The 17,023-nt window shown below is 47.8% G+C and overlaps 1 protein-coding gene across 2 annotated transcripts in view; it reads right to left on the reverse strand.

Annotated features, from left to right (window-relative positions):
* The window catches only part of SCN5A (sodium voltage-gated channel alpha subunit 5), a 105,086-nt gene that overhangs the window by 39,267 nt on the left and 48,796 nt on the right, over positions 1 to 17,023 (reverse strand). For both annotated transcript variants that reach the window (XM_057555289.1, XM_057555290.1), the window contains 4 exons: positions 15,893 to 16,025; positions 14,711 to 14,946; positions 5,107 to 5,280; positions 3,464 to 3,820 (listed from right to left, as the gene is read on the reverse strand). In XM_057555289.1, the coding sequence (XP_057411272.1) occupies positions 3,464 to 3,820; positions 5,107 to 5,280; positions 14,711 to 14,946; positions 15,893 to 16,025 (900 nt within the window). The remainder of the gene's footprint in view (positions 1 to 3,463; positions 3,821 to 5,106; positions 5,281 to 14,710; positions 14,947 to 15,892; positions 16,026 to 17,023) is intronic.

Here is a 17,023-nt window from a genome sequence, read left to right on the forward strand (position 1 = left end):
GCTGTGGAGCTCTCTCCACCTGTGTCCCCAGATCTGACCATGCTTTCCAGGTGAAGGACATGGGAGACTGAACAGAGAAGAGGGCGATGGCAGGAAAAGAGGCCAGGTGGCAGCCCTTGGGCGCCTGGGACTAACTGTAGGGTCAAGCTACTGAGACGGAGTTGTGTCCAGGCAGTGAGGGGTGCTTGGATGGGTGCTGCGTGCAGGATTAGACACTGGGATAGAGTGGAGGGACCTGGGGCTGGTGCCAGGGGAGGGGCTGAGGCTTCAGAGGTGCCGGAACACACAGTCCCTACTTAAGTTATTTAGTAGGGGTTATGGACTTGATGTCCCTAAGGGGGGTTTGAAAAATCTCTCTGTCTTTGGATGGTTCTGGACTACTGCTTGTTGTTAAACCACACTGCAAGTGTGAAGTTTTAGCTTTTGTTAAAAAAGAGAACTTTTACTGAGTGACAAGGGACTGGGCTTGGGTCCATTTCCGTCTCAGGGAGGGTAATTGAAGATAGTGGTGGGCTCGTTCCACACAGGGGTCAGACTGGCTCATGAGCCTCACCAGGCCAACAGGACAGAGACACAATCTCCCCACCTTGGGCCTGGGTCTCCCCTCCGCAGCCACTCCCAGGAGGGAGTCCAGCTGAATGGGGGTCCTTATAGCAGGGTGGTGAGTGAAGGTGGACACCCAGTCTGAGTCCCTGCTCTGGCTTCTTACAGGCGCCTGAGACATGCTTGTCAGCAAGCTGGCAGTGAGAATTCTGGCGAAAGCAGTGGGCGAGGTTGGAGTGCCAGGCCGCAGAAACCTGCCTTTGGTTTAAACAGTAACATTCATGTGGACAGTATGGAAAGGTTAAGAAGCAGGCTCTCCTGTCCTATCTCTCCAGAGAGATGATCACTTTTGACACCTGGCGGTCTCTTTTATGTCGTCACTGGAGGGGTGACACATGTGATGTGAGGCAGAGCTGCTGTCTACACTGACCTCTGTCTGGCCAGGCCCCCGGCCTCTGTCCACACTGGCCCAGTCCTGGCCTGCCTCAGTTCCTGGGAGCCCACCCTGGGTTCCCCACCGCAGCCCTTGCTCACGCCTGGCTTCACAACCCCTGACCTCCAGGCATCCGGGGCCAGGCTGGGGGCAGGGCAGGGGGTGCCTGGGCAGCCTTGTCCACCCACAGAAGACGCTAGGGCCTCCCTTGCCGCCGGCTTCAGAAGTTCGGCTGCTTCCAGTGCTTACCCTGTCAATCACACTGCTGCTCCCCAGCCCCTGCCTGATGATCACTTCCCATTTCAATGACAATCTTGCTTCCACCCACGCCCCGAAGCAGCCCAATTCCTGAGGCAGCCAGGGAGGGGGCCGCGTGGGCTGCGCTAGCTTCCCTCCTCCAGCAGCCTCTAATCTCATCCCCAGGCAGATCTGCTAGGAAATCGCAGGCTGTGTGTGCGTGAGGGCAGCTCAGCCTGGTCCTGGGCTGAAAGCTCTGTGTACTCGCATCCTCCTTGGAACACAAAGAGTCTGGCAGCCCCAGAGCTGTGCCAGGGGCTGAGCGAGGGGCACCCTGAGGGGCGGCAGGTTTGAGGGGATGGGAGGGGGGTTGCAGGGCCCGCCAAAGAACTGGGTTCCACTGGCACTGTGCACTCTGCTTCCTCTCTGGGCTCCACCTATGGAGGCTGAGGAAGACCGACCCCAACTTGGCCTGGTTAAGTCACATGGGAGGAGAAAGCAGGCAGGTCTGGAGAAGGGCTCTGGAATCTGCAGCCCACAGTACTCACATCACCTAAAACCCCTCTATGAGCCGCTGTGAGCCTGCGCTGCCCACACCATGGGCAGTGGGAGCCAGACACTGCAGGTGTGACGTTGGAGCGTGTGTGGTCCCCCTGTGTACCCAGGAAGGTGGCTGCATGTCCACAGTGGACACTGACCTCTCCCTGAACAACTGACCCCTCTCAAACTTGCCTCTTCCGAAGGCTCCTTCTCTGGCATTTAGATTTTGATCTCTCTCAACTCCAGAATTGCCCACATTGTAAAGACACAAGGCAAGATGCACTTTCCCTGGGACAGACAGGTGGCCATGGGAGCAAAGACCTGGGCTCCTCATTACAGGACAGCAGGGACTCTCACCACAGCTATTCAGGATGACATACAAGGTTCTCTCGGGCCCCACCTCACCTGGACAACCACCACCTGCCTGTGCCTGTGTTTTGCTTACCTTGTTTCTTTCCTCTCTAGCATCACCTGTCAATCAGGTCAGCGCGAAACCCCCTCCACCAGGAAGCCTTCCTTGATTTCTCCAGCTGAAGGGGCTCAGCACCCATGGGCTCCCTCTTAATGGCTCTGACCATTCTGACCAGCTTGAGAGTTATCTCAGGCCTGTTTGAACTCTCCACCTCCTCACTCTCTCAAGGTGGTGAGCAATGTCAGAGCCACATTCATCTCTGTATGCCCAACAGCATCTGGCACAATATTCTGCATGCAATGGGAGCTCAGCAAATGTTTGTTAAGCTGAATTGAACCAGGTGATAAATCACTGACAGTGAATAACTAATAAAACAATGAGTAGATGAGAAAATAATTAATTAATGGATATAAAATGAATACATAACGAATAAATAGGTAAATAGATGGGTAAATGAAAGAATGAGCAAATGAAGAGTGATGTGCATGAATGGATAGCTAAATGAGTGAGTGAGTAGATAGCTGGATGGATAAACGAGTAGATGGATGGGACTGATGAATGAGAGAATAGATGAGTGGGTTGATAGATGGATGTAGAGGTGGATGAATGAATAGAGGGATAGATGAGTGAGTGGAAAGATGGGTGATGGATGAATGAATGGATGGATGGGTGGGTGAATGAATGGATGGGTAGATAGATGGGCAAATGGATGGATGAACAGGTGTGCGTGCGTGTGTGTGAATGGGGGTTGATGGATGGATGGTTGATGGATAGATGAATGGATGGGTAAGTGAATGAGTAGATGGAGGTTGATGGATGAATGGCTGGGTGAGTGAGTGCATAAATGGGTAGGGAGATTTGTAACTGAGTAGGCAGATCAATGGAAAGGTGGACAGGTGGATAGGTGAGTTGGTGGGTGGGTTATTGATGAGTGGATGGATGGCTGGATAGGTAGATGTATGAATGAGTAGAGAGATAAAAGAGTGAATGGGTAAGTAATAGATGGATTGATGATACATGGATGGATGGGTAAGTGGGTGCACAGATGGGTGAATGAATGAATGGGTGAGTAAATAGATGGAATGATGGGTAAATGAGTAGATGGATGGATGGGTAAATCGATGGATGGATGAGATTGATGGGTGGATGGACTGTTTGATAGATGGCTGAGTGAGGGAGTGGACGGATGGAAGGAACGGTAAGTGAATGGACAGATGGATGACTGGGTGGGTGGGTAGCTAGGTAGATGAATGGATGGGTAGATGAGTGAGTGTGTGTGAGGCCACTGGCCAACTTACCACGAGGTTGCCGATGACCATAACAAGCAAGAAGACCAGCAGGCACAGTGACTGCCCAGACACCTCCATGCAGTCCCACATGGTCTCGATCCACTCGCCACAGAGGATGCGGAAGATGATGAGGAAGGCATGGAAGAAGTCCATCATGTGCCAGCGGGGCAGCAGACCTGAGTCGCTGATGCGGTGCCTCAGCTCTGAGTAGTTCTTGCCAAAGAGCTGCATGCCCACCACGGCAAAGATGAACACAATGATGGCCAGCACGAGCGTCAGGTTGCCCAGTGCCCCCACTGAGTTCCCAATGATCTTGATGAGTGTGTTCAGGGTGGGCCAGGACTTCGCCAGCTTGAAGACCCGCAGCTGGGGAGGGAGAGGTCCTTGTCAGGGGCTCTGGCTCCCACTGCCCATAGACACCCTCACCCCCGACAGCTCCTGCCTGAGAACCCAGGGCACCCTTATAAGTCACCGACACCTGTTTCTCCTCGTTTGTCCAAGAGCACACACTATTGCTTCTCTCCACAGCCTGAGGGCAGCTTCATTGGGCCCTGCTCTGGGAGTCAGGTCAACAGATCCAGACTCCTCCCCCCAACCCACCCCCTCTCTCTGTCCCTACACCAGCCTCCTACCCACCTTGGTCTCACTTCCAGGAACCACCCAGTAGATTCCCCATCATGGAATGTCCCTCTTCCAGAACCTTCCTCATCAGGTATCCTTCTGGGCGAGCTCAAACCATCCCTGACTTGCCCAGTCACCTCCATCTTTCCCTCCTCTCAGTCCTCACAGAGAAAGGGAGCTGGTGTTTAGCATGTATTGAACACCCACTGTGCCAGGCCTTATGTTTAGGATGGATCAGCTCATTCAGAACTCCAAATAACTACATGAGGGTGGCACTATTATTACCTCATTTGACAGATGAAGAAGCCAGCCCTTAGAGGTGGAGTATCTTGTCTAGGTCCCTTGGCTCTTGGCAGTGGAGTCGGAATTAAAACCCACAGCTAGGCTTTCTATTTTGCCCCCACCAGCCTGCCTTCCTAGCCCCAAGTGAAGCCACTTCCTCCAGGAAGCCTTCCCTGACCTACCTCTAGCCCCATGCCTGGACCTCTTAGACATTTTGAACTCAAAGCATGGTCCACAGACCCATAGCTTTGACATCATCCGAGACCTACTGAATCCACATCTGCACTTTAGCAAGATCCCCAGGCAATTTGTGTGCACATTAAAGTTTCAAAAATGCAGATTCCAAAACCAGCAGGTAGAGCCTCAGCAGACTTAGTTCTACCTGTTGCTTGCCATGTGGCTTTGGGAAATTGTTTCATCTCTCTGAGTGTGGAATGGGAATGTAGTAATACTAGCTCCTCTCCTGGGATTCTATGAGGACTAAAGGAGGCATGGTGAATCATAAAGGGCTTTGCAAATCATCAGGATGGATGGGCACCCCAATTGCCCCTCTGGAGGGAGAGCTATCTCCCTCTGTCTTGCCCACCTCTGTGTCCCCCACATCACCAGCACTGGGGTACGTAGCAAACAGCTGTTGGGTAAGGCATGAAAGATCACAATAGGGGTGATTGAGTGGTGACCTCGGAGGGGGTGTGGCTCAGTACCCCAGGCCCCCACCCACTTGCCCCCTGCCGGGCCCAGCCGTGTACCAGGCGGAAGGAGCGAAGCACCGACAAGTTGCCCATGCGGGACAGGCCCAGCTCCATGAGGCTGAGGATGACGATGATGCTGTCGAAGATGTTCCAGCCCTGCTGGAAGTAGTAGTAGGGGTCCAGGGCGATGATCTTGAAGGTCATCTCTGCTGTGAAGATCCCTGTGAAGACCTGGGAAGCAGCGGGAATCAGGGGTTCCCGACATTTAGGCTGGAAAAAGCCTCTGGCAGCAGGGGCTCCCTGCCTCCTGACTCTTGCTCCTGTAGGGTCCCCCTTCTGGGCTGCCAGCTCTGACTGTGCCCAGAATCCCAGTGGGTGCCTGCTCAGCCATGGCCCGGTCCCTTGGGGACACCTCCAGCCCAATGCCTCCAGCCAACTCCGCTGTTTCCCAGGCATGACCCACCAGCCTGGGCCTCAGAAACAGCCAGGCCCACTGCAGGCTCTGCAGGGACTCACAGCTCTGGGAGGCACCTGGGATCAGGGGAAGCTGGGGTGGGCCTTGACACCACAGCTCCAGACTCCTTCCAGCCCGTGTGGCCACAGGAAGTTTCACACACGCCAAATACACACATTCCCACAAACACGCTTTCATGGCTCATGGCTTTTGCCCATGCTGTTCCCACTTCCTCCCTGTCCACATGCTGACTCTTCTCACTGTGATAACAACCAGCCACCATCTCTTGAGGCTTGCTATGTACCAAGAGCTGGGCTAGAATGCTTTGCATACGTTGTTTCTTTTAATCTGTCCAACAACCCGACGAGAAAAGTATCAATAACCCCATTTTACAGGTACAGAAACTGAGGCACTGAGAGGTTAAGTAACATGCCTGGGGTCAAGTAGCTCATAAATTTGAGAACCAGGAGATGAACTCAGTGCAGTCCTTCAAGATTTAGAGCAACCACTCTCCCTTCTAGAAATGTTCCTGAGGTGGGCAGGGGCTGGGCTTCACCTGGTTCACTGACTCATGAGTCCTGAGCAGCCCAGCTTCAGCCGGCAGAGACTCAAGGTTAAGGAGTCCATCGTGTGATGGGCCAGGCAGCCCTGACCGTGGCCGACGGCTCTGAGCTGTGTCAACTGCTATGGCAGGAGGGCGCATGGCTCTGGGAGGAGGGGATATCCCCTGAGGGTGCAGCTAGCAGGAAGTTGGTGCCTGTGTATCAGGCCTTCCTGGAGCCAGCTGGGGTAGGGGGTGGGGTTATCCTGAGGGTGGTGAGGAGGCTCTGCGTTTTCTGCAGGGGAGACCTGAGGTCAGAGGGCCTCAGTAGCTGTGGAGGTCAGAAGCAGGGGCATGGCTGAGGCGTCTCACTGAGGTCAGCACTCAGGAGTGGGGGTTACCTTGTCCTTGGCACCTGCCCTGAGGAGACTCTGTGCTGAAAGGAGAGGAGGAGAGGCATCTGTACCTGTCGGTGGCCCCAGCACCAGCCCTTTCCCTTCTGCAGAAACGAGGCCCTGTGGCAGTGGGCTGGGGGGCAGGGGATTGCTGTTGGCCCAGGGAGGGCACTAGGATGGCAGGTGGGTGGGCACCTCTGCACTACCATACAGGGCACCACCCATCAGCGCAGCCCATGTGACTTCAGTGGTCCCTTTAGTGCTTGTGCCCAGAGAGAACTGTCCCTCCACCAGCTGGGGTCTTAGGGAAGGGAGAGCCCCCGAAATCCTCCGGCCTGTGCTCAAATTCCTAGGCTGCCCTCACATGTGAAGAGGCATCCTTGGGTTCTGCCACTTTCCCTGCACCCATAACTTTTCCATCTCTCTGACCCCATCTCCCACTACTCTTCCAGCCACGCTTGCCTCCTTGCTGTCACCTCCTCAGGGCCTCTGTACCTGCTGCTCCCTTTCCCTGGATCCTCCGCTCCCCAATCCACAGGACTCACTCCCTTCAGGTCTCTGCTTAAAAGCCACCTAATCAACTCGACAAAACTTCTTAACACTTAAAATCGGGGCCCCGCCCACAATTGTGCTTATCCTCTTCCTTGCTCTATTTTTTGTTCCCTCATATGCCACCCTGACATACTGTACGGTAGCTGTGTGTTTTTATGTTGAGTCTCCTCTGGCTAGACTGTAAACTCCACAGTAGGAGGGACCTTTCCTGTCTTACCGTACCTGGAACAGTGCCCAGCCTATAGGCGGGCCATCAATATTGGCTGAATAAGCATGCAAGTGGTTGGGCCTTAGACCTCCTGCAGCACCCAGTTCCATGTCCCTGTCTTCCTGAGGCCTTCCCTACTCAGCAACGGCCCTCACCCAGCTGCATTCCCTGCGTTGGGCTTTGCTGAGAGCCCCTAAGGGTGGAGCCTGGATTTGCCCTTCCTTGCCCCCAGCCCTCTGGTCTCCCCGGCCACTGCCTGAGGATGCCAGGGTGAGTGTGTGCTTAAGACCCACGAGTGCTAATACTCATGTCTGGGTAAAGGAGCTCAGGAAAGATCCCCCACCTCACTTTGCCCAGGTTTGCAGCTGTTCTGGCAGCAAAATAGCAGATACGAGGTGGTGTTGGAAGTCAGCAAGAAAAAGACAGCAGAAGGAGGCTCTGGGGGATTGCCTCTGGGGAGGTGATGAGAAGAAGAACCAACAGCATCACCTGGAAGGTCTTCAGAAATGCAGAATCTTGAAGGCCCCAGACCTGCTGAATCCGAATCTGCATTGTGACCAGACTCACAGGTGATTTGAAGTTTGAGAAGTGCTCTTTCTGAGCAATGGTTCTTAAACTTGGTGCGCTTCGAACCCCCTAAGGAGTTTTAAAAATATTGATGCCTGGGTCCCACTTCCACAGATTCGAGTTAAGTTGGACTGGAGTACCCAAGTAGCGAGAGTTTTGTCAACTTCCCAGGTGATTCTAATGTGCAGCTAAGCTTGAGAACCACTGCTTTAGAAGTACATGAATTTTGGTGTGACTCCTTCCAAAGGATCACCACTGGCGTTGTAAGGACATGAGATCAAAGCTGGATGGTTTAAGATGTGCAGAGAACGGCAGCCAGACCCGAATTCCAAAGCAGGGTCTGCCACAGTGGGATCTTGGGCCTGTTTCCCCATCTCTCTGAGCCTTGAGTGTTCCCGTATGTAAAATGGGGATAATAATAACACCATAGGTGGTTTCTAAGAGTTAGAGCTAATGGATGTCAAGTGGATACTACCTAAGAGAGGGCGGTTATTGTTCTCATTGGCCTCATTTATTATAACTGCTGAAAACTCCAGGCCCAGGCAGGAGCTTCAGATACAAACAGCTCTGCATGATTTATAGGCTCACTGGGATCTAGCAGGCAGGCTGTGAGTGTGGGCACCCACCTCCCCCTGACTCCTGGCAGGTGGTACACGGAGCCATCAGTGCTAATGGTGGCTTCCCAGGAAGTGGGAGGACTTTTGAGAAACCCCAAACTCTCCTGACCTTGGCTAATGTCTTTAATGGGATCATCCTGTACACACTGTAAACTTGCTTTTGAAACGTAACACCTTGTGAACATCCTTCCATGCCATTTAAACATCATCGACAGCATCATTTTCTTTTTCCTTTTAAAAAAATAGTTGTGGGATATTCCACGGTACAGATGTGCCTTAAGTAGTTTAACCATTTCTTTGTGATGGGCATTCTTTTGTCCCTATTAAAAACATTGCCAGGACTTCCCTGGTGGTCCAGTGGTTAAGAATCCTCCTTCCAATGCAGGGGACGCAGGTTCGATCCCTGACTGGGGTACTAAGATCCCACATGCCTCGGGGCAACTAAGCCCGCGCACCACAACTACTGAGCCTGCATGCCGCAACGAAGAGCCCTCGCGCCAAAACGAAAGATCCTGCATGCCGCAGCTAAGACCCCGTGTGCCGCAACTAAGACCTGACGCAGCCAAATAAATAAAATAAATAAATTTTAAAAAACCATTGCCATGATAAATAGCCTTTCACATACATATTTTAAAACAACTTGCCCAATTATTTGCTTAGTATAAATTTCTGGAAATGGAATTGCATAGCCAACAAGCATTTTTAGAGATTCTGACACATAACTGCTAAAAGATCCTCAGAGATTGGTTTTAACCAATTCCACGAACCACATGGGATAACTGTTTCCCTCATAAAAATGCTAATTCCTGTCCCACTAACCTTTCCAATCCAATAGGACAAAAGCCATCTTTTACTGTTGCTTTGTTGGACATTTCTTTGATTTTTGTATTTCTCCTTTTGTGAAGTTGCCTGTTCATATCCTTTACTTGTTTTCCTATTAGGGTGTTTGCCTTTTTTTGGTGTTGTTTATAAAAGTACTTTATATATTAGGGGTATTATCCCTTTGTCTACTGTGTGCATTGCAATTTTCTTGGTTTGTCATTTATCTTTGTCACTGTACTTTCTAAAAATTATAAAATATTTTAAGCATATAAACAAATATAGAATAATATGATGCGTCCTTTGTACCCACTACCAAACTCTACCAAATATTAACATTTTGCCATATTTGCTGCAAATCTTGTTTCATTTTTCCCTCAAAATAATAGCAAAGAATTAAATAGCATTTACTATATGCCAGGTACTGTACTAGTGCTTTACATATACTGAATCACTTAATCCTCACAATAACTCTATGAGATATTATTATCTCCATTTTACAGATAGGGAAACTGAGATACAGAGAAGTTAAGTCACTGGCCCACATGATGGAACCTGACATGAACCTAAACAGTTGGCTTCTTCTGCATAGTCTTGATCAACACCTGCCATCGCAGGTAAAACCCATAGAACTACATTCACTCCGAGGTAATCACCATCCTGAATTTAATGTTTATCATTCCCATGCATGTTTTTACAGTTTTGATGCATAGTATTTTTGCATTGTTTTAAGGTTTCTATAAATGGGCCATGCCATATGTGTTCTTTTTTGCAAGTTCCTTTTATTCTTAACATCATGTTTGTGAGATTTATCCATATTGAAAGATATACACATATTCCTTCTAATTGTGCACAGTATTTCATTGTATGAAAACACCACAATTTATTTATCCATTTTTAAGTGGAGGGATAGACATTTAGATTGATTCCAATTTTCCCTGTGACTAACAATGCAGCAAAGAGCTTTCTTGTACATGTCTCCTTGTACAGACATGTGGGACTTTCTCAAGAATATGTATACCTGAAATTAAGTTATAGGGTATGCATATCCGTGACTTATCAGATACTGTACAACTGTTCCCTGAGATGGTTGTACCAAATTGACACTCTTACAAAGTGTGAGTTCCCACTGTTTCATATCATTGCCAACACACAGAAGTTTATTTTTGATTCTCTAATGGGTGAGAAATAGTATCTAAATGTTGATTTAATTTGCATTCCTCTGTGTTTCTTTTCATTTGTTTATAACTATCTGAATTTCCTCTTCTGTCATTTCTTCTGTCCTTTGTTGTGGTTGTGTTTTTGCCAGTGGATTGTCCCTCTTTTCTTTATTGATGTGTAAGCATTCAATGTATATTCTGGATTCCATGTCTTTCCAGTTAAATACTTTTCATAACATCAATTTCCAGTTTGGGGTAGTGATTTCACTTTGTTTACCATATCCTTTATTGTACACATATTACAAATTTTTTAACATAGGTAAATTTAGCAATCTTTTCTTTCATGGTATAAACTTTTTGTATGTTGGAGAAAGCCTTCCCAACCTCCAAATTTTAAATATTCTTCCACATTTTTATTCTAAAAGCTTTAAAATTTTATTTTATTGCTTTTAGGTGTTGAATCCATTTCCCTGCAACTAATTAATGAATATGGTATGGGGTAGGGATCTAATTTATTTTCTTCCATAGAGATAACCATTCTGGGGACTTCCCTGATGGTCCAGTGGTTAAGACTCCATGCTTCCAGTGCTTCCACTGCAGGGGGCGTGGGTTCGATCTCCGGTCCAGGAACTAGGATTCCACATGCCATGCAGTGCAGCCAAAAAAAAAAAAAAAAGGAGATAACTATTCTTCCCAATCTTATTTATTGAATAGTCTGTCATTTTCCTATTGATTTATAATGCCATCTCTGTTATTTATCAAGTCTCCAAATATGCATTTCTTATTTCTGAGTTACTGATTCTGTAGTACTGGTCCATTTTTCTATATTGCACCAATACTATAATGTTTCAATTACTATAGCTTTATAATATATCTTTTTTATTTAAAATAAATTTATTTATTTATTTATTTATTTTTGGCTGTGTTTGTTCTTCGTTTCTGTGCGAGGACTTTCTCCAGTTGTGGCGAGCAGGGGCCTCTCTTCATCGCGGTGCGTGGGCCTCTCATTGTCTAGGCCTCCCGTTGCGGAGCACAGGCTCCAGACGCACAGGCTCAGTAGTTGTGGCGCACGGGCTTAGTTGCTCTGTGGCATGTGGGATCTTCCCGGACCAGGGCTCGAACCCGTGTCCCCTGCATCGGCAGGCAGACTCTCAACCACTGCGCCACCAGGGAAGCCCTATAATATATCTTATACATGGCAGGGTAAGCTCCCCAGCTTATTCATTAATTTGTTTGATAGACTTTATTTTTCCATATTAATTTTAGGATTGCATTTCAGATCCCATGGGTAAAAAAGTGCTGGGATTTTGATCAGAATTACATTAAACATCCTGGTTAATTTGGTAAGAACTGATATCTCTACAGTATTCAGAATTTCATCCATGAAAATGGCATATCTCTTCACTAATTTATTCTTTTATGTTTTTCAATGGTTTTGTAATTTTTTTCATATAAAATTTACAATCTTCTGCTACATTTATTCCTAGATTCCTCACAGTTTTTATTGCTATTGTAAGTGTTAACTTTTAGAAATTACTCTCCAAATGATCACTGATGGTGGTGAGGAGCAGAATCAATTTTAGTATGTAGAGTCTGTATCTACCAACATTGCTGAACTCTCTTACTGGTTCTAATTGTCTTTCTGTAGATTTTCTTGGATTATTTCTATAGATAAAAAACATAATCTGGGAAATAACATTAGATCTGTTTTCCTTCCTTCTTTCTTCTTTTTCTTCTCTTACCACACTGACAAGGACTCCAGTATAATTTGACTCGAAGCAGGGAGACGGGAACAAAGCTAGAGCTGCAGCACAGCAGTGTAAGGCACTAGGTAAGAGGATGAGCTCTAGATAAAAATGGCTTGGATTTGAATCTTGGGTCTTTCACTTCCTGGCTGTGTGACCTTGGTTAAATTATTTCACCACTCTGTGCCTCTGTTACCTTATTAGTAAAACAGGGGTAATAATAATACCATCCCCCTTACTGGTTGTTATAAAAAATTAGGTGTTCAACAAGTATTAGCTATGATTACCAGGATCACTTTGTGTGTTAATTTTTCAGACATAGGTTCCAGGAACACCCAGGTATAAATTTGAACTCCAAATCTGTATAAGGCCAAATTCATAGTCACAAGCTTCTGGAGGTTACTTTCCCCACCCCCTCACCCCGCTCCAGCCCTGGCTGAGACTGACAACCTTCCTTCTTTATTGTTTCCCAGGGTCAGTGTGTGCATTTTTTTTAGTTCACCATTTTACTGAACATAGGGTCATATTCTTATGGGGCTACTCAGTTCCAAACCCTGCCTGCACTGTCCCAAACACAAGTCCTGTCCCTGCGTGTTCACAGAAATCCAAGCCCCCAAGATTACTCAAATCAGCACCCCTCCCACCCCCTAGGGCAACTACAGAATGATTTCACACATTTACTGCTATGGTTTTTAAGTCCCTCTTTGTTTTTGGCACTTGGGGGTTTTTGTTACTTTCTCATGAACTTTACTATGCATGTCAAAGAATGTTTGCTGTATTTTTAATTGTTTCATAGTTGGAAACATCTCAGGTTTCCTTGTCCACAGTATTGCTAGCAACAGACGTTTCATTTGCCTTTTACCTTTGTTTATATGATGGGCTAAACATTAGTGAAATCTATCAATCTTCTCCTTTATGGAATTTGTCTTTAGCGACATGCTTAGAAAGGATGTTTTTCACACCCAGATTATTTACCCATGCTTATTTTTGTGGTTTTGTTTCTTATTTTTGTAGTTTGTTTCTTTATTTAATATTTAAACCATCTAGAATATATTAACTGCAAGACAATCAAAACCTTACATACTGGCAATAAAGCTATCCAAACAGAACAAAATAGAGCTGTAATCCAATGACATGACCTATTACTAATAACTGAACCACAAATTTAACACAACTGCAATTCAATCACAACTTAATGCTCCAGGGAAGCCACCAGTGCTCTTCATCACCGTGACTGCTGCTCAGTCCAACCCAATGGTCACATACCATTAGAACTGTATTCAACTGAAATCCTACGTAACCACCCTCTGAAGACCACCCAACACAAGGCAGGCACAATTGTGCCACGAGACTCCTACAGACTGAGATCTAGCTTTTCCTTCTGTTTGTATACAGAAGAAGAAAAGAAAAGCAGAATCACAGCAAAACAGACTCACATTTGTGAAAAAATTTGAATAGACCCTGTAGAGAACTATCTAGAGTTCTGGATATGGAAAGTAATAAGGGAAGAAAATCCTCACACTCCACAGTGTAGGAGACATGCCTATCTGTGGGGGCCACCTGTGCAGCTGGGACCAAGACAGGGCTGGGTCTGCAAGAGGAGAGAGCTTGGACTGAATGACCCCCTCCCCCAACTCAACCTCAGTGATGATCCCAGGAGCTCCTTTCAGAGGCCAGTGGGCTCTCTGCAGCCTTGCTCTAGGATCTTCTGCAGAAGGGCCGACCCTTTGTTTACCTGGACAGAGCCAGTAGGACCCTGTCCCCCAGAGTCAGGAGACAACAGCTACATGCCCAGCTATGCCATCACTATGTCACCTCTCTGGCCTCAGTTTTCCATCTTCAGAGTGAAGAGCTAGGACTTGATTTGGTGTCAAGAAGAAAAAAATCAGAATTAGAACCCAGACATTCTGACTTCCAGGGACAGTCTCCTTAATAACAACAACAAAGATAATAACCACAGCTATCATTTATTTTGAGTGCTTACTGTTTATCAAACTCCGAGCCAAGCACATTATACACATTATCTTATTCAATCCTCATTAGCTTCCTATGAAGCTGATATTGTCATACTAATTTTACATTTATTAAATTCAACAAATACTTACTGTACCAATTACTGAAACTAAGTAATTTGCTTGAGGTCACATAGTAAGAGCTGAGTCAAAATTCAAATCTGGCTCTGCCTGATTTACTCACTCCATCCATCCATCCATCCATCTCTCTATCCCTCCTTTCCTCCTTCTCTCCATCCAGCCATCCATCCATCCTTTCCCTAAGAGAACTGCCTCTTTTTGCATACACTCTCCTCCTCCATTACTAACTGCCACACCTCACGTCCCCACACATTTCAGGCTCACCCTCAACTCACTTTTGTTTTCTAGCTTTTGGGCATCTTTATCCCCAACCTCTCACTCCCAATTACATCTCTCACAAAAGCTGATCCTGAGGCTCCTTCCACAAGGTCTTCCACAATGACTCCTATCTTCAGAAGATCCTTTCGTGTTCTGAGTCCCTCCTCCCTTGCCCACGAAGGCTGTGCCAGCTGGCCAAGAGCCCTTCACAACACAATGCCCATTTGAGAGTCAGCTGCCAGCAGCCCTTACCAGGTTTCCGACCTGCAGCATCTCCTCAAATTCAGTTGTCATGTTGTAATGCTCCAGTGCCATGAAGAGTGTGTTAATCACGATGCACAAGGTGATGGTGAGGTCGGCGAATGGGTCCATGACCATGACCTTCACTCTCTGCTTGATGGACATCCACAGTGGACAACACTCCCAGATCAGGTAGCGCTGGGCGAAGCGATTCCAGCATGGCGGATACTTGCGGTGAGACTCCAACTCTGGGTGGGAGGGGGTGGGGCAGAGAGCCAGTGAGCTGGTTTGTTTTTGTTGACCGACTCTTATATAACTCGTGGTATTCCAGAAAAGATGTATGACCTACCCAGGAGATGACAGGGCTGCTACATGACAGGGGGACAGAAAGAGGGGCAGGGAAGACTAAGGGAAAGAGTGGCCTATGTCCTGGCTCCTTACTCTGGGAATACGGGAGAAGAGGGCCACAGGGACAGAAAACCAGGATGGATGTGGGGAAAACTGGGACAAGATAGATTAGGACAGATGTGGGCTCTCTTGAGACAACACTCCCACATAGATTTGGGGACACTTAGGGGAGGTATAGGCTGAGACAACATCTGAGACAGGTAAGTTCAGATATAAGGACACCCAGGACCCTACCGGTAGGAACAGATGTGGATATCTGGGACATATCAGGACAGATGCAGTGGGGGGGGGAATGCCTGGGACAGAAGTCATATTGGACAGGAGAGGACAAATCAGGGGGGTGCCAAGTTCAGGATGGATTGGATGTGAGGTTGCCTAAAGTGGGACAGGCTTGGACAGATGTGGGATGCTTGGAATAACCTGGGGTAGATATGGGGATGGCTGGGATAAGCTAGAACAGACATGCTTGGGATGGGATGGTCCCAGCAGACATGGGGGTGCTTGCGAGAGGACAGGATGAGACCAATGAGCACCTAGAACAGGCCAGGACAGCTGTGGGGATGCTTGGAAGAAACACAGACATGGCTCCTGAGGATGCCCAGGACAAAACAAGCTGGAACGGACAAAAAGACACCCAGGACAGGCCACAGAGACTGAAAAGTCTGGGACAACTGTGGGGATGTCCAAGGCAGGCAAAGCAGCAGGGGTGAACTTGGCTCAGGCCCGGCTAACTGTGAGGGTGCTCAGACTAGAAGCGGGGAGTGTTTGGACGACACCAGGGCTGACCTTCCAGTACGCTGGTGAGGACGCTGACTGCACTGAGGGCTCGCTGCCGCTCTCCTGGCTCCTCGAAGCCGTCCACACACGGAGCCTGGGGGTTCAGCATCTGAGGCCTGCCTGGCTCCTCCGACGGTGTGGTCTGGGTGTAACCGGGAGATATGCGTCAGCCTGGGGACGGGGGTCTGCCTGGATCTGGGGCAGCTGCCCCAGACTCAGGTTGGGGAGGTCACAGGGGGCCAGCATGGGGGTCTTGATGGGACACTGGGCGTGGGGCTTCTTTGCTCCCAACTCCCTCCCAGCTAACAACTCCCCTCTCGCCAATCATTATCTCCTTCATTCTCTTTTTTTCCTCACCATCTCTCATTAGTGGTGATTCCTGAGTGTGGACAGGAAATTACATGTACCAGGTTCTTTTAACCAGATGCTGACATATACATTAGTACATGCAAAAACAATCTGGGAGTCTTAATTGACCCCAAGCTCCCCAGAGTCAAAAAAAGCTGAAAAAAAATCCACCATGCTCTAAGGTGACATTAATGGAAGCATAAAGCACAATGCTCAGACATAGCTGGTGGGAGCTTTTGTGGAGGCAGTTTGGCTATATCTACCAAGAAAATTTTAAATTGGCTCTGCAGTTCCTTGTCTAGTAATCAAACTTCATAAATAATTATACACGTGCACCAAAAATATGTATGCAACAATGTTCACTGCAGCATTGTTTCTAATACCATAAAAACAAAACAACTGATCAATAGGAAGAATATTAAAATCAATTATGGATACAGTCCAACTCTGGACTCTGACGCAGACAATAAGGAGAAGGAGGCTGTTACACATATGTTCCCATGGGAGCACTTCCAAGACAAACAGTTTGATGAGAAAACAAGAAAAAGATCTGGAAGATAACACACTAAATTGTTAAAGTGGCTATATCCCGGGAATGGGATTGTGTGGGAAGGGCAAGGACTTTTACTTCTGCACTGTTGGATTTGTTTTCAACGTGCTTGCGTCATTTTTGTAAGTAAAAGAACCAGGCCTACAAATGGAGATGGGGTGTGTCCTAATGAAGGGGGTGGCAGCAGACATTCCCTAGGCTTACTCAGAGCCCCCCACAGAACCAAGAGGGGCCCGCAAAGA

The sequence above is a fragment of the Balaenoptera acutorostrata genome, chromosome 10 (assembly GCF_949987535.1).
Source record: "Balaenoptera acutorostrata chromosome 10, mBalAcu1.1, whole genome shotgun sequence".
In the NCBI taxonomy this organism is placed as follows: Eukaryota; Metazoa; Chordata; class Mammalia; order Artiodactyla; family Balaenopteridae; genus Balaenoptera; species Balaenoptera acutorostrata.